At 33.2% G+C, this 15791-nt stretch overlaps 2 protein-coding genes across 6 annotated transcripts in view; one reads left to right on the top strand and one right to left on the bottom strand.

Moving 5' to 3' along the window:
• The window catches only part of Evi5 (ecotropic viral integration site 5), a 28109-nt gene extending 25015 nt beyond the window's left edge, over nucleotides 1-3094 (top strand). For 2 of the 4 annotated variants that reach the window (XR_011445696.1, XR_011445695.1), the window contains one exon: nucleotides 503-592. Coding sequence is in view for 2 of the 4 variants with exons in the window: in XM_017166051.3 (XP_017021540.1) it covers nucleotides 503-643 (141 nt within the window). In the remaining 2 variants the exon portion in view is untranslated. Of the gene's footprint in view, nucleotides 1-502 lie in introns of all 4 variants that reach the window. The other 2 variants (XM_017166051.3, XM_017166050.3) reach the window with 1 other exon arrangement.
• Nucleotides 3095-5132: 2038 nt separating this feature from the next.
• Nucleotides 5133-15222, bottom strand: Gs2 (glutamine synthetase 2). Of its 2 annotated transcripts, none has more exons than XM_070288386.1 (5): nucleotides 15034-15222; nucleotides 12467-12639; nucleotides 6508-6848; nucleotides 6206-6397; nucleotides 5133-6110 (listed from the first exon to the last, which is right to left on the bottom strand). In XM_070288386.1, the coding sequence occupies exons 1-5, from the start codon at nucleotides 15042-15044 to the stop codon at nucleotides 5718-5720; spliced, it is 1110 nt and encodes a 369-aa protein (XP_070144487.1). In that variant the 5' UTR covers nucleotides 15045-15222; the 3' UTR covers nucleotides 5133-5717. The 2 variants fall into 2 exon arrangements, with proteins under 2 accessions (XP_070144487.1, XP_017021608.1); XM_017166119.3 differs by lacking the exon at nucleotides 15034-15222 and adding an exon at nucleotides 12775-12921 and having other exon boundaries at nucleotides 12467-12651.
• Nucleotides 15223-15791: the final 569 nt, after the last annotated feature.

Raw genomic sequence — 15791 nt, 5'->3', positions numbered from 1 at the left:
TTTAGATTTAAATGTGATCGAAATTTTATATATATATATATATGTATGTATATATATTTTTTTATATGTAATAACAAGGCTAAAACAATTTAATAATAGTGGTAAAACAGGGAAAATTAGTTTAGTTTTGTAATTAATTCAGATAAAATAAAAGTAAGTAAAGAAATATCAAAAAAGGTCCATATATCTTTTATAAAGTGTTGTATTTTGTTTATTTAATTTAAAATTAAGCCTAAAAAAGTTTAAGAAGTACTTCAAATTCATCAAAGTTTAGCTAGAAATTGGTAGTAAAATTCAAGTTTACAGATTCTTTTACTCAACCTTTTTGCATGACAAAAATAAAAAAAGTCTTTGATTTAGCCTTGTACATTTGTTGTTGAACTCGTTTATATATATATATATATACCTATAAATACATATATATTTTATTTTATATTATATTATAAAAAAAATGTACCAAATCGTAAACTAATTAATTTTTCAAAATTTTAAATATACTTAGCTGACGGCACTGAAGAGTCGCGGCAAATTTCCCGGCACCAAATTGCGCAGTTCGTCGTCAATACAATCGATCGAGTCCACGGAAATTGATTTCAACGATCTGAATATGGTAAGGCGTGGCAGCACGGAGCTGTCCACATAACCTAACTCATCTATATATACATCGAGGGATATATATGTATATGCGACATTGGGAACAGGAAATACATGTTTAAGGAAGTAGTAGAGTTGCAAACCCATTACAATATTATTATTTATGTCTAATAATGTGTTTAAAGTTAAATCAATTCGCATATTTAAATATGATTTAATTCTTAATATAAATACAACACATTTTTTTTTTTTTGCAATAATTTTATTTCTGTTAAGTTTTATAAATCGAAAAACACTCATATTTATTTATTTTAAAAACCTAATCGAAACGATATTAACTTGAGAAATGGGTAAAAAATCATTGAAAATTTTAAAATATATATATTTTATATTTTGGTTTGCATTACAAAAAAAATATTTAAACCGGCTTGCGAAATTTGTAGTTATATTTGTGAAAGTTAAAAAAGTTCTCAAAGTTTTATTTCTAAAATCAGTCTCTGATAAATATTTTGTTTTTACTCACGTTTGTTCCTAAAGACAGCTTAAAAAACAGCGTTGAAAGACTTACTTGATTTTTTTTTATTTTATATATTGAAAAGATTTTAATTTAAAAAGCAGTTACATCAAGTTTTTACCCCGATTTTCCATTAAAAACTTCGCAAATTTCAACCGGTTTATCATAGATTTTGACTCAAATATTTCACCTATTTTGTACATTTATCGAGAAAAAGAGGCAACTGATTTGAAGATTCGATTAGGCGATTAGAGAGTATTTTGGCGATCACCTTAGATTGAAGCACATAGGCAATGCAATGAATTTTATATAAACCCCAAAAAAACCCATACCGAATCCCATTCCCAGCCACCTACGAGTCACTTTAAGTGTAAGTTTTAAGCGCATAAAAAAAAAAAATGTTGAAGAAAATGTTTTTAAAATCAATCAATATCAGACTTTTAACAAGCGAAAAAAATATGTACACCTTTTTTGGTTTTTGATTTTGATTTCCTCCCTGTAGGTTGAATATATTTAATAACACTTGAATGAATTTTGTAACTCGTAATAGCCAATAAGCTAAACCAATCTTAACACACACGGTTTATAATAATAACAAAAAAAAAAAAAGAAAAAAAAAAACCAAGTGCGAAAGTAACAAAAAGCGTTGCCAAATGCAAAATAAATATGCAGCATCAGAAACTGAGGAAACAAAACAAAAACGAAAACGAAAACCAACAAAATAATATACAACTATTCAAAATAGTTAAAAACGATATGTGAAGGAATCACGGAGCTCCATTTAAGAACGATATTAAGATAGCGAACTACGATATTCATGCACTACTCACGATATTCAACTTGGAAGCAAAAAACAAAACAAAACAAGATAAATATGATTTATATATATATGGTTCCTTTTTCACTCATATTGGGGCAGCTTTGACGCGAAAATCGATATCGAACAATCGAAGGACATGCGATTTACGATTACCGGATAAACGATTTTCGATTGAAACAATTATTCATTCAGTTTGAACTGTTGTTTTCCATGTGCAATATATATATTTTTTTTTATATATTTTATATCAAGTTTTTATTATCATTTTGTTAATCTTCCAACTCATAACGTCCTCAGTGTTTAGGTTTATTACTTATCGATTAAACGATAAACTTAATTTGTGTAATTCCAAATCGATATAATGTGTTTTTTCGTAGCGTGTAAGAAATATAATGCTGAAGAATGATGTTACAAAAGATTTTGCTATGTTAACTTTAAGTATATATCGCAGAACTATTCGAATTTTTTGTTTAAACGCGAAAATTGCATTAACATTAATTAACGAATTATGCAATGTACAATATATGTATATGTTATGTATATTTCTGCGGCAAACAACCATTAACCACGGCTGGTGGGGCAGTATTATTAACGACGAGACTATTATTTAAACATTAAAACACATTCCCAAGTCAATAAATTTCCCCATCAGCCGCTGAGGGACTTTCCGTGACCGGGAATAGAGCAATGCGATATTATTGGCGATTCTAGAATTAATTGCGTATTACTTATGTTATGGCAAGCGAAAGCACAAATTAAACGATAAATAAACTAGTTAATGTGAGTCTAAGCAACCCATTTATGTATTTGCGATAATTGTACGAATATTTACATATGTAGAGGAACCTGTGCGAATTTCTGTTCTTTTCAGTGTAATTTCCCTTGGCATATGCTTGTAATTGTGCAAATATCTTTATCCCTTTTTGTATTAAAAATATATTAAATTCACACAGCTTCCAATTTTTATTTGCACTTATTTATTGTGATTTTCGTTTCACCGATTGTTGACCATTATTATTGTAAAGCTGAGTGACGCCGAGAGAAAATATATGTAAATCCAAGCAACAAAATTCTGAATCACAAAATGAAATGAAATGTATGTAGTTGGAACAAAAAACAAGTAAAAAAACATCCACAAAATAGTGTTAAATACACACACACACACACACACACACAAAGAGAAACAAAATGTATACATATATACCTACCTACCTATATCAATATAACGATAAAACTGAAATATTGAAGAGCAAATGTGCTGGAAAGGTAAAATTCAAATTAATAAACAAAAATTCAAAGGATATGCATACAAAATGAAATCAAAGTTACAACAATTTGTAGTATTAAATAAATAAAAATGAAAAGCAAACAAGAAAAGCGTTTTAATATGGATTATTTCAGCATATTTGATACACTTTTTCGGAGTTTCCCTCAACAATCCAACAAAAACGACGCATTACTTGAACTATTGGCTCAAGTTAAACACAAACATTTAAATAGTTTATCTTTTTGTAGGCCATAAAGTCTAGACTTGACCAGCTAATATTTATATTTATATATTTGCCGCTAACAGTTTAGCTAAATAAGTGTGGCGAAACCTGTGCAAATTATTGCTCAAACAATTTAAGCTCACTGAAAGTGATTCATCGGGCATAATGAACCCTTGATTGGTGAGCTAATTGCAGTGTACTTTCCCTTGTCTGCTTGATAAATGCTTGAAATTGTGAAAACACCTCCTTTGGTTTATAAATTAAACGCGCGCAAACCTTGGGTGGCAACGACCTTTGGGACCCCCCCGGACGATAACGTTTTGTTGACCCAATCTCAATCCTTTGAAGTCAATTAATTAGTAAGCACACAATAAATTATACTTAATGCAAATAAATCAATTATACAGCCTTCGGTTTTATTTATGGATTTATGAATTACGATTTTTGTTTAAGGTTAAATTATTGAAAAAGCTTTGGTAGATTAAGGAATAAGGCATTTTCTTTTTGTTATATTTTCTAGAGGATTTTGGGTAGAAATTTTATTAACATAATTTTTTTAAATTATTTTAGCTAATTTGCTGCTGAATAAAATCAAATTAAAGTTTTTATAAAGAGAGGTTTAACCGGGAGTTTTTATTGAATTAATTATAAAGAAAATTGCAGCTTAATCAATGATAACCCGTACAGTTGCACTTCGGATTAATATAACATATTTGTTTTATATATATGTATACAATACTTGTGTTTATTTTATATAAACTAGCACGTGCCAGCGGCGTAAAGTAAAATAAATGATTAGAGAAGCAATTTAATCATTAAAGATTCATATTTTTATACCCAGTTCCCATAGGGTTACCACTGGCTGTATATAGCAACATGTATATAGAAACATATGTATAGAAACATATACTAGCAACATGTATAGCAACATGTATTGCAACATGTATAGCAACATGTATAGCAACATGTATAGCAACATGTATAGCAACATGTATAGCAACATGTATAGCAACATGTATAGCAACATGTATAGCAACATGTACATATATAGAAATATATATATATAGAAACATGGTCAAGGCCAATTGAATATAGCAGCTTGAATATTGCAAATTGAATAACGCAACATGTATATAGCAACATGTATGTAGAGGACATATGTAGAGAAACATGGTTAAGGCAAAACGAATATAGCAACATGAATGTAGCAACATGTATATATCAACATGTGGTTAGCAAAAATGTATGTAAAATGTGTATAATAACATGTATATAACAACTGGTGAATATCAGCATAAATATAGCAACATGTATAAAATAACATGTATACAGAAACATTTACATAGCAACATGTATATGGCAACATGTACTCAGCAATATTTGTCCTTATTTGATTGTTGCGCAATATATTTCTAGCAATTGTTAACATTTATTTTTCTTTGTTAACATTTTCTTGTGCTTTTCGATATATTTAATTTAAGTATTTCATATATCTGAGCTGAAGCATATTCTTCAATGATTTAATGATTTGGTATTCAATGATTTACTAGGTAGTTCAAATGGAAACAAAAGTAAGACCCTTCTATATACCTTATTTCCTTGTATCATACCTTTCAATACAAATATTTCTCCATAAGTGAAATGGATTGTCCAAGCTGAGTTCTGAGTTCCAGAAAGCATTCAAAGTTATCAATAAAATACAATATTTTGTATGTATTTTTTTTTGTTTATTTTTTAGTGCATTTATTTAACTAAAGAGTATATAGTATGTATATGTAGTTTAGGATTAAAGTTAATTATTTAATATCATTAAGAAATACATGGGTAGGGATTTGTTTTCTGTGTCTTAGAGGAGTGATTTGATACTAGAGCTTTCTTTATTTTGTAGGGGTATGTCTTTCTGGGTTCTTGCTCTTCTAACATATGCCTGATCAGCTAAGATCAGTAGAAAAAAAAAACAAAAAAAAAACTCACTAAAACCTAAATAACAGCAGCTGAAAAAAAAAACAAATATAAAAAATATCAGCAAGAGGAGGGGCTGCCTTAGAATAGTTAATTATTCTGGTGTCTATTTTTCGGGCTTTTCTGGGGGGAAAATACGTTATTAGGTAAACTTGAGTACGCCTAAAATCTAAGCCTACGTAATGCTTCGTATAACTTCGGGTGTTGTTCGGGTTCGATGTTCGGGTAATCAGTAGTGACGGGTCAAATGGATCAAGGTGTGTGTGTGTTTTTTTTTAACAACAATCGATAAATCGATAACAAATGTTTCGCAAACGGAAGCGGAAGTGGTTCCCGCTTATTCGTCCAGGCAAATGGTGCGCAAGATGGCCTCCACCACGGAGTAGGGGTCACAGTTGGAGCTGGGCCGACGATCCTCGAAGTAACCCTTGCCATCATCATTGACACCTCGGGGAATACGTATGCTGCATCCACGATTGGCCACTCCAGCGCTAAAGTCATTGATCGAGCTCGTCTCGTGCTTGCCGGTCAGACGACGGGCATTGTCCTGGCCCTGCTTGGGATCATAGGCGCGAATGTGGCGCTCGTGGCACTTGGACAGCTTGGCTACGGCCTTCTCAATATCCCGGATGCCGCCATCCTCGCGCATCGCCTTCGTGGAGACATTGGTGTGGGCACCAGCGCCGTTCCAGTCACCAGGCATGGGCTTGGGGTCCAGAGTGGACACAATCTGTAAGTAAGAAAATTATATATTTGAATTAGGGGAATATACAAAAAAAAATAAATACTTTAAAAGTAATTTAAGTTAAGAAAGTTTAAACTTACGCCAAACTCCTCGGAAATGCGGTGCAACAGGAATCGGGCCATCCAGAGGTCATCGCCAATGGAGATTCCCACGCAGGGTCCCACCTGGAACTCCCACTGGGCGGGCATCACCTCGGCATTGGTTCCGGAAACCTTGATACCGGCGTAGAGGCAGGCGCGGTAGTGGGCATCCACAATATCGCGGGCATAAACCTAAAAGGATAAATAATCAGTAATTTATTATCGTTTCCTTGTGCATATGCAAATATCGAAAATCTATCGAAAATTATCGAGAAATAATAGAAATCTATAGAAAAACTCACCTTGTTGGCACCAACACCGCAATAGTAGGGTCCCTGGGGTCCTGGGAAACCGTTCTTGGGCCAACCCAGCGGATGACCATCGAAATCAAGGAAGGTGTACTCCTGCTCAATACCGAACCAGGGCTCCGCATCCAGACACTTGTTGGCCACCTCCAAGCAGGTCTTGCGCTTGTTGGTCTCGGTGGGGGTACCATCGAACTTGTAGGTATCGCACATCACCAGGATGTTGTTGCCGCGACGGAAGGGGTCCTTGTAGATGGCCACCGGGTACAGGTAGGTGTCCGAGTTGGAGCCCTCGGCCTGGTAGCAGGAGCTGCCATCATAGTTCCAAACAGGAAGCTCTGTAATAAAGGGAAAAATAACCATGACCTATAAGTGTGGGGTTTTACTAGGGGTTCAAGCGGGTTTCGGCTTATGTAGAGGTCCCCTATGTAGATTGTTTTACCCTCGAGTTAATTGTAATTGACGGCAATTGGGGTTATAAGGGGGCCTGGCTTGGCTTCCATTTGAAAAACTCATGTGTTTCGCTTAAAACATGCAATAAGGTTTTCATGTCCAGTGGTTTTGGTTATCATATTATTATATTTAATACATATTATATGTATTATATTATATTTTAGAATTATAGGAATTATATTCGAACTAGAATAATAAGAAACCAGTTATACTTGGTCATGTTAAAGTGGTATTTGTGGAACTAGGAAATAGTATAAAGAGGCTGTATATGGAGACAAAACAGCTTAGATTTGTTGTTGAAATATGGATTTATCTTTAAAACTAACTACTACTAAAATGAACTACTACTAAACTTTAAACATATAAATACTTTAAAAAATAACTTTATAAAAAATAGTGTTGTTTACTTTTGTGCAACTACTGTAACTGCATATTCAAATAATTTATATAATACAAATAATAAAAAATGCTCAGCGCATATAACATTTCAAAAAAACTCAACCAATTCTAGTAGTATATAATTTTCAACGTCCCCTTTATTTTCCTCTACCGGAACTCGCCTTGTATTCTGATGATGATCTATTACAAAAAAAAAAGTAAGCAAATAAATAACCGGGTAAAGTGAGAACTTTGAAACTGTAATATAAAGAGGGAGAGAAACCTGACAGCCGTTTGTTGTTTATTCTAATAAATAGTTAATTCCCCCGCGGACACTGTAAATAATGCTAATGAAAATATTTCACTTATGCAAATTTTCACAGAGGGGGAAGAAAGGGAGGGGAATTATTGTTGTTGTAACAGACAGCTGCAGGTGACCTTGAGCCAGCGTTTTCATTTACAAACTGGTATCTCTATCGTTCTATAGCTTGTGTATGTGTGTGTGTGTGTGTGTGTGAACACTCCAATTGATAAACAGCTGTAGATTCTCTCTGTTGTAGTGTGTGTGTGTGGGACAGGTTTTCCATGTGTCAGTGTGTCACTGTGCCAGCGGCATCAGCCAGCCACTAGAGTTATTGTTATTAGCCTTGATCTCACCTTTCCACCATCCCACCCACCCATCAAAGGCAGCCCAGGTAACAGCCTCGTGAAAAAAAGCGTTGCTATTTGCTTCCGATTTCTGTCCTACAAAGCGGTAAAACAATGTCAAGCGCTGATTAGATTAGCACTCGATCACAGAGATTACAGTTCCACCAGAGAGATCATTGATCTTGAAAGTTACTTACACTCTCAAAAAGATAATAATTAATTGGAAAATACAGATGTGAGAGATAGTGTATATAAAAATCTATTGACTTTTAGATTTTGAATGATATTATTGCTTTAAGAACTGCTTAATTATTGGAGGAAAATAAATAAAAAAAATTATATTTGCTTATAATTTAAAAATATTTACCCTAATATTATATATTTATCTATGATTTAAGAGATCTTGAGCCGTCTTAGTGTTTTTTTTTTATACTGAATTTACAAGTAAAATATCAATCAAGTAAGATATTTAAACAAATTAACGGTAATGAATGGAAAATATGTTTAGTACGTGCTAATTGACTCTATTCAATATACTGTTTGCTTAAAAACAAGTGATATTATTAAGTATTTTTTTAACTTGGGAACTTTAGCTAGCGAACTGTAGTATTAAGCATGAACTTTATATCCATCTCTTACTGCCTTGAACCTTTTCGGAAGACCTGCAAACTGTACTTATTACCGTGTCTTTCTGGATTGAGCTTTTTGCAAATCCTGAAAACTGTACTTTTCGAACCTTCAGGGTCCAAGCATAAACTCTAGTGCCATCTCTTTTTTTAATGAGCTATTTGCCCGGCCTACAAACTGTACTTTCCAGACATTAAATTTCTCTCTATTTGCATTTCTTTCTAGCAGAAGCCTTTTTTTTAAGCCTGCAAACTGTACTTTTCATACATTCACAAGCATTGTCCCCATCTTTCTGTGACCATCCTTGAAGTGACAAGCATTTGACAGTTGAAGTGCTTAAAAATGCAACCGTATTACAAAGTTTTCAATTACTTTTGATTGCGGTTGAATGGGGGGAGGTTAAAAGAGGCTAGACAGGCAGGCTGCAATTGAGACCAAAAATCGATTGTCGAGCACGCTTCAACGATTAACTGTCATTTCGCTAGAAAATGGCCAATTAGAATATTTCCCTTTGAACTTGAAATGAAAGGGGAAGCAGGGTTACCGAGCGATTAACCTGACTCAGCGGGCCTATCAGCTCCCAAGCAGAGGGAGTGCATCGCTCTCTCTCTCTCTTTTTCTCTCTGTGTGTATGTGTAAAAAAAAAGAGAAAGAGTAGGGAAAAATATAAGCTAGGAGAGGCGCGTGTTGCTTTCTCCCACAACTGCTGCTCCTCCCCTAACCCATTAAGATGCAACCCGTTTTTGCGTGCGAGTGGGAAAAGGAGGGCACGATTCTTAATTAGTAATTGTGTGCGCATTAAGTCATTTTTGCTATTGCCTTTGTTTTTGTGTTCGTTTTTCAAGTGCAAGTGGAATAATTAATCTGTCTAGTCAAGTTGAGTGATCAGTGTTTTCATAGCGATTGAAATAGGGGGTTTTTCATCGGCTGATCTAGCTACCATCTTGCTTTCCTTGTCCCTTGATCGATTGAGCTTGAATTATAACAGTGCGATCAATAGCTCAAATGTTATACTGAAACTGTTTTAAATTGAATTGAATTGAAATTTAAAACTGAAACTTTCTTCTACCTTGACCTTTTGTGCTCGCGTATAATAGAAGGTTATGTAGTTGAACTTTAACACTAGAACTGTACTAATTTGAATTAAAAATTAAACAACATACATATAACAGTAGGTTGATTACTTCAACTGTTATACTAGATCTTCTCCAAATTGATTTAAAACTGACATTGAAAGTACTTCTTGATCTTGATCAAAATAGATTTATCCGTTAAATTGTTATACTAAAACTGTTATAATTTTTATTGAAATTCAAATTGGAACTTTATTATTTCTTTATTGTTGGTGGTTGCATATAACAGTAGGTTAGGAAGAAGTGTTCTAAATTGAATTAAATTGAAAGTAAGACTGCTTGCATACTGCTCTTAACCACATCAACTGTTATACAATAACTCTAGGATCCAGATGTTAAAGTAAAGACTGATCAAGTGATCCCTTTTTCGACTCCCAATATACCAAAGAATATCTTTTCTTGCAGCTCATATATACAAAAACCCATTTAAAATTCGTCATTTCTTATGGCCCCAAAAGAGTCAGAAAAGTTTAAAAATAGTTTACAGCCCAGCCATATCACTTCCTCTTCGTCTAACTCGTCCATGGGTATAATTGCACATTAAAACACAATCAATTAACACCGGAGCCCACACGCCCGCTAAAAAAAAACTCTTTCAAGTCCGTACGGCTTTTTTATGAAGCGCCCCATATCCCCCGGCGATTAAATCGCATTATCAGACGCGAGTAGAGTCGTGAAAATTCAGCCATAAAGCCACTTCCCAGACGCTAAATTGAATCGAATGGAATGGAGAACCACCGCCAGAATCGTGCCAAGGCAAAGGTCATCGCCAGTGCTATGAGGGATCAATAAAAAACCGCAGCGGGCAATAAGCTTCATCAGACGAAGCCGTTCATTGCCACCATTTTTGGTTTCTTTTTTTTCGGGGCATTTATGGGGCTAGATTTTCAGACGCTCATAAAATCGCACAGATCCACTTTAGTATAGCCCCAGAGCTATAGCTATGCTATATACATATGTTCTTATATATATTGGTATTGTGTGGTAATTTCCGTCAAATATGAATTAAAGCAAATTAATAGTGACAATTGCCGGAAGATAATGTAGAAAAATATGTGAATTTGGGTTATTATATTTATTTGAAATAAATTTTAAGCTGCTTTTCATTGAATACAAATTTCTAAGAATTTAAAATTCATTTTAAAATCGATTAAACAAAAATTTTTTAATTTGTTAACTATAAATAATTTCTAACCTTCATAGGAATTCTTTACCATTTTTAAGGCTCAGAATAATTTTCTTAATAATATTTAACATTCAAATTGAAACCAATAACCAAATACACCTCTCGAACTTAGAAGTTTACTCATTAAGCTTCTAATTGAAGAGTGTCAGGGTGTCAGCTTGTGTGTATTTCTGATCATAAAAGGTGTTTCACTAATTTGGATAAATTAGCACCTGACGAGACAAGAGTTTTTCAAGCCTTTATTCTATATTTATACCACTGTATACATTTAATTTATGGGCATTAGTCAGGAGCTATGAAAATTCGAAACACTCAATCAAAGTCTTTTTGGAATATAATGTTTATGGTAGATGTGGTTGGAGAGGTTTTCCATATTTCCATATATGGTAAGGTTTTCCTTGAGCTTGTTTAACTTGAGGTTTACTTATTAACTTTCTTGGTTTTATATAACTATTCTATTTTATTTAAATCTTGTTTTCTTCTTGTTCTAAGTTCTCATTGTTTGCTTCTACAAAATATACACTAAAATTTTACCCTTGCCTAGCTTTGGGCATTATAATTTGGTCAGCAAGTTTGTTTCCTAAAGTCTATAAAACAAAACTTTTTATATAAAAATAAAATAGAAATGTAGTTTAAAAACTATCTACTCACAACCTTAACGATCGCCTTAGAAATCGTATGGCTCTTTTAGCAAGGATCACACCAAAGATTAAGATTAAAATTATAAAAGTAGCACCTTTTTTTCGTTAATTTACAACTAAGAATGTTCTTTTTCTATAGTTTAAATTGAATTAAAATTATCCAATTGTATCCTATATTTCCTATAAGTGTATCTAAACTGCAACGTGCCTGATTCAACTCTTTTTCTAGTTCTATTTTCATTTAATTTCATTCACGGGCAAACTATTAAACAACCATTATAGAGGTAAACTGGCCATAAAGAGACTTAGATCGAGGATTCTTGGAATGAAATGGCAAATTACAGTGATAAATCAAGCTAGCGCCTGAGACGAAGACAGTTTTAAGTTGGCCCACTCCAACCTATGGAGATAAGATTACACTGGCAGAAATCAAACAGTTAGCGGACGCGACCTATGCTCCGATAAGAGCGAAATTACTTAATGTAGGCATTTCCAAGTACTTGAGGAAGGCGCTAATCGGATTGGAATTAAGAATCAATATTTAGTTTTAAACGAATTTATAAATGGTGATTATAATTAAGGCTAGACAGGCAGGTGTGGGTGAATCTTTTTTTTAAGAAAGAATTATCATTTCAAATAATTTGCATTATAAAAAATAGAGAAACATTACTTTAAAATCTCTTAAATATTAAGAAAAAAGAGTAACTCAAACTCTTGGGAAAAATAGAGTATATTTAAAAAAAAATTTATAAAATATATATTTTAAATAAATACAAAGTATACAAATCTCACCAAAAACACCGCCAAAAAATTAACTATACTTTAAAGATAAAATAAAAAGAATATTTCCAACTTCAAAATTATGAAACCTACTTATTAAGTACACTCACCCTTGGGGCTCGATGGGATAAAATCAAGGGTTCGATCCTTGCAGCGCAGATCCTCGCCGGTGCCATCGATCCACACGTAGGTAGCCTGGACGACATTCTCCTGCAGGGGCAGGGAGAGATAGCGATCCAGGATCGTCTTGTTGATGCGCGCGTTGGGCGAGTCCTCCAGGATCCTAGCGGACATACTGCTCTTGCAATTAAGGCCACCAAACAACAGAACAAAAAAAAGCAAGCAAAGACGAAATCGAAATCGAAAGCGGATCAGAAATAAACAATATTTTTGGCACTCTGGTTTTGTGGATCCGCACCTGTTCGATTGTTTGGCAACTGTTGGTTTTAGTTTGAAATATAGAGTAGAAGCTTGGACAGCGGCTGGGTCCTTTCGCTTATTTATTAATATATTTTCTTTTTTTTTTTGTGTGTGCGCGGAAGCGTTACTGGAACACGACTAAGCTGGAGCCCCTTGTTCCCACTCAATTTATAATGACAAACAACGAAACAAAACAAAAGCAACGCGCTCGCCCGCCCGCCACTAATAATATTATTTCGCTGCTTGTTGTTCTTGTCGCACTATATACACTATCCTATACTATACTACACTACACTATACTATACTATACACTATACTATGCAGTGCACACACTACACTAGGCTACACTAACGTAGAGTACAGTAATACCATTCCACTTCCACTTACAGCGAGCTAGTAGCCACTGCACTGTGGAGCTGACAGTTCATTTTACTGGACAAAATTGATTAGGCCTAATGTCTGGTTTTAAAAGATTTAAATATATAAATTTAACAACAAAATATTTGATAGAAAAGTTTCGGATTAAAGAACTATCTTTAGATTAATAGCCACCTAAAATAAAAGGATAGCATACAATTTTCGAATTTATCATTTTTATGATGCCTTAACAGAATATAGAATGATAGTTGGGTTATTTCAAACTTTTTATGTTTTGAAATGTATATTTATGTATTTGTACTGTAACTAATTAAGGTTCTGAAATGTTTTAAATCATTCTATTAATCTTAAACACTATTTCATGGACGTCATGGCAGATTTTAGCCATGTGAAAGTTTCTAGGATATAACAGGAATAAACCCTTTGCTATGATTTTTTTTTTTTCGGCAAACAATTAAGGACTCTGGTTACTATAATGGTAAATAGTTAATAAATTATAGATTAAGTAGATTAAATAATATGTACAGCAAAATATTGTAAAACAATTTTTAAGATGTTTAAGCCATTTAAAAAATATTAAGAGTTAGCTTTCTTAACAAATGTACACAAGGAATATGTCTTCTTCTTGTAAAATTGATAAATAAATAAAGAATTATTAGTTAAATAAGTTAAACAAAATTAATTGAAAATTGACTACAAAATATTGTGTTTTTTGTACTTTAAGCTAACCTTATGCAGACAGAAACAGCTGTTATTTTTATAATGGCACTTTCCTTTTTAATTTCTTTAGTCTCTGCTTTCACCACGAATAGTGACCCCTTGGCCCATAGTGCAGCGACGTTAGCTTGCCATTGAAAACAAAAGCAACAGCTGTTGTCGCCTCAGCCGCTGCCGACGTCGTCGTCGTAGCCTCTGCTGCGGCGCAGTTGCTGCACGATCGACGCCCCGCCTACCTCCTTCTTCCCCCAACTGCCACCACCCACAGACAGATTAGACGCTTTGCAGTTTGTCGCTTGCGAGCAAAAGAGATGGCAAGAGGGAGAACGCTCTCTCCCAATTGGATTCCTGGCTGACGCTTCCGGTAACACGCAGAAAAAAATGGAGTTACTTGTTCAATTCACTTTGAAAATAATTTTAAAACTTATAAAACACAAACCTTATTTTTCGTTATATAAAAAAAAATTAATCCTATTAAAAATGAAAATATATTATTCCAAAATTTTTAATTTATTTTATGTTGTTTTTATTAACTTTCTCATAGTTTTTAGAATATTATCACAAATAAAGGAACCCATTTAGGCCTTGGAATAAAGAGTAAAATATATTTTTAGACATTTTTAGAAATGTTTTTTTTTAGTATTTAATCAAAGAATATTTAAATAAGGAATTATGAATTATAATTCAATGTATACTAAACGATAACATTTTGTTTCTAAAATAAAAGTTTGTGTATAATCGGAATTGAATTGTTTAAAAACGTATTATTTTCTTTGGATATTTTTCACGCATTTAAATTTTTAATTCAAAGAACAAAACAAGAAAAAAAAACAATGTAATAAACATATTTTAGAATTTGTTAGTTTCCCAGACTTTTGATAATTTGAACATATCCTTTTTCTCAATTATTTTTGTATAAAAGTCCTTGAATCCGCCATGTACATGTTTTCAGTGTAGACAATAACAGTTGCAGGTTGAGTTGCCAAATTGTTTTGTTTATTTTTAATTCACTTTAGATGTCCGGAGCAAATGCGTGTAAATGATAAAAGTAGCTGCTTATCGTGAAATTTGTAATGTTTTTTCCTTTTTTTTATTTTATTATTTTTTTTTTTATTTGACAAGGACAAGGGCAATGCGGCTGATGTAATGATGAACAACTTACGCTGAATGCATTTTATTGTGCTTGTTTTTATTTCTTTTTTATCTTTGAATAAAATCTGAAACTGATTCTGATTCTGAATGAATCTTAACGTTTGGCACACGAACAAAAACACTCGCGAATTTGAACTGAAACTCTTGAGGGAGCAGTTGGTGGTTTCTGCTCCTTTTTGGGAGTGGGTGTGGGCACTTCTTTAGGGCAACTGCGCAAATCCAGCGACGATTGATCCGCTTTTATAGGCTCCGATCTCCGATCACTTCGCACTCGGACAACTGGGGAGATGTTCGGATGTGTGACTCGATTTTTTGATTATTTTTATGGCGCATAAAACAAACACGACCATGTGCTAATTACCTTTTCAAGATTCTCCAATTTTTATTATTACTTGGCGTCGAGGCGCTCGCCTCGTCAAGCAAACAAAACAAAAATAAATAGTTGTTACAAAAAAAAAAAAAGGGAAAATTAGAAGCTGCCAGACGATGTCTATAACTGGAGCAATGTCCCTTTTTGGCCCTCAACTTGGAGAGATATTTATTTTCTCTTAAATAATTTATTATATATAAAATAAATATTCATAAATATAAGTCACAAAATATTATTCCTATTGTACTTGTAAAATATTTAATTATAAATAAAAATATTTAATTATAAATTTAAAAATATATTTTTATATTTGCTTACATATAAAATATAACACTTTTTGTAGACCCAATCTCTTAGCCTCCCTTTGACTTTTTAACAATTGTAACACCATTTTCCTT

The sequence above is a fragment of the Drosophila kikkawai genome, chromosome X, assembly GCF_030179895.1.
Source record: "Drosophila kikkawai strain 14028-0561.14 chromosome X, DkikHiC1v2, whole genome shotgun sequence".
NCBI classification, from domain to species: Eukaryota; Metazoa; Arthropoda; class Insecta; order Diptera; family Drosophilidae; genus Drosophila; species Drosophila kikkawai.
The sequence above is the reverse complement of the archived record's forward strand: the minus strand, read 5'-3'. Positions and strand labels throughout refer to the sequence as shown.